Source organism: Oryzias melastigma, linkage group LG18, assembly GCF_002922805.2.
Source record: "Oryzias melastigma strain HK-1 linkage group LG18, ASM292280v2, whole genome shotgun sequence".
In the NCBI taxonomy this organism is placed as follows: domain Eukaryota; kingdom Metazoa; phylum Chordata; class Actinopteri; order Beloniformes; family Adrianichthyidae; genus Oryzias; species Oryzias melastigma.
The window spans coordinates 22,384,087-22,386,281 of NC_050529.1; the positions used below are offsets into that span (position 1 = coordinate 22,384,087).

A 2,195-nucleotide genomic window follows, 5' to 3' on the forward strand; every position below is an offset into this window, starting at 1 on the left:
TTATTAATTTATTAACTTATTATTTGCAATCATTTATGCATTTAGTAAATTTCATAGATGTTTTTCTTTATGCAACTTTTGCCTTCTGTGGTGCAGAAACAAATGTATCCTTGTGATATGAATAAAGATTAATTCAACTCTCTCTCTCTCTCTTTTTATACATATATATATACATATATATATATATATATATATATATATATATATATATATATATATATATATATATATATATATATATGTGTATATCCATTGTGACTCATATTCTGTACCAATAAGTGGCAACAGTGCACCTACACGCTGTGTGCCATCTGGCACAAAACTACACGAGAAGAAGAAAACTGCATTCTTTAAGTTTAGTTCATTGATTATTGGTTTAGTTCATTTAATGTGCCAAGATTACCTTTAATCTGTTTCCACGGGCTATGAAGAGAAGAAACCTTCATTTTCAGTAACGTCCACCGGTATTTATTATTAGTATTAATTTTAAATTGTTAAAAGAGCCATACCATGATTTTTTTACACCTTTCAGAGTGAATTATGTCCATGTATATGATCACTTTTGAAACACTAAAAAAACAAAAATATTTATGAAATATTCAGTATTTTTCGTGAGTTTTTTCCCACCTGGAAATAAAACGACTAGATTCCTGAAGCTCCATATGCCGCTGCGTGCCGCTGCAGTCCACTTCATGACGTCATCCCTGACAAAATCTGTGTGTCTGCACTTCTCCCACGAAAATAATCCAAACTTCTTCAAAGACGGATGTACATACGATATATCTGCCATAGTTGGCCTGTAAAGTAACAAACACCTGTTTGAGCTGGAATGTATTGAAGACAGGACACAATTGGAATTTATACGGTATTCTGCATCTAAAATGAAAGTTTTCTGCTGATCACTACTAGCTCAGTGGAGATTTTGAGTGTTGAGGGGTGGGGCTCTCAGAGCAGACTCTTCCTGGAGGGAGTGGTCGGCATTGGTCTTACATCAGCACGTTTCCACCCACTCGTTTTGGTGGGTATGGGAGGGACTGCTGCAGACTGCAGGGTTTTTTTTTACTCTTAAATGCATGAACAGATCAAAATACCGCTTTGGCGTTCTTTATACTGAGGAATGAACAGTAAAATGCATTTAAAACCTCAAACATGTATGCCCCCTTTAAATAATCTCAGGATCTGTGTGGCATTTCCGTTCTGCTCTTTCTCCCTTGAGTTTTATTTTGAAAGGCAGCAGGAAGTGGCCCGGTGTGGGCGTGTCCCTCGTGTCCGGGCTTTTGTGTCTTGATTCTGCCCTCTTCTGTCGAAACAGGTACAGAGTCTGTGTCCTCCCTCATCCATCCCTCCATCCATCCTCCACCTGCAGTCATGGCCGCCCACCGCCCGCGCGCTCCGTGTCTGCTGCCGCTGCTGCTGCTGACCGTGCAAGGTAAGCTGGCACGCGCCTTTGTGTTTCGCCGCATGCCGTCAGGCTGAATAACGGTCCTCTGCGGCCTGGAAGCACGCGGCACCGGCAGTACTTATATGATAGATTTTAGACTTGGTTTTGATTTTTACTATTTCTACCATTATTGCTATTATTACTATGATAATTATTTTGACTTCCATAAATGAATTTGTAATGAGCATCCGGTGAGACAGCCCCCTGCTGCAGACAGATGCTGCTGCAGAAGGGTCAAAGAGCACAATGAAATGATGAGATTAGTCTAAATGAAGCTGCATTGTGAATTAAAGCGTGAGAGTAAAAATGATCTGCACAGAACCAAGCTTGTGACTGCAGCATCTGCCACGTGTGGGATGTGGCCTCCTCCCTCTTTCACCTGCATCCTCCCTTTCTTTGTCCTCACCCACCTCTCTGTCTGTCTCCCTGCTGCACCTCAACTGTATCTGCTCAGTTGTGTTCAAATTCTCTTCAGCAAGACCTCTGCTCTAGTTTTCCAGGTGATTTTTTAGTGCTTTTTTGTCTTCCTTTATTCATTTTACTTTTGGGCTGTGGCTCACAGTGACATTCCTCTCAGGGTTCTCTCCAGAAATATTAATTAGAGCAGGGGTTGGCAACCTTTAGCAGTAAAAGAGCTTTTTAGGCTCGTTTTCTACTGATCAAGACCTGTAGGGAGCATTATAGTCTTACTGTAGCATTTAAGAAATTTGGATTTGCTTTCATGACTTTCTTTTTTTAATAATATGAATTATTT

General features: G+C 40.1%; 1 protein-coding gene across 1 annotated transcript in view; it reads left to right on the plus strand.

Annotated features, from left to right (window-relative positions):
- The first annotated feature begins 1,229 nt into the window (after positions 1 to 1,229).
- The window catches only part of cd99l2 (CD99 molecule-like 2), a 13,131-nt gene continuing 12,165 nt past the window's right edge, over positions 1,230 to 2,195 (plus strand). Inside the window, exon 1 of the mRNA XM_024288164.2 lies at positions 1,230 to 1,429. Coding sequence (XP_024143932.1) covers positions 1,369 to 1,429 — 61 coding nt within the window. The 5' untranslated portion in view covers positions 1,230 to 1,368. The remainder of the gene's footprint in view (positions 1,430 to 2,195) is intronic.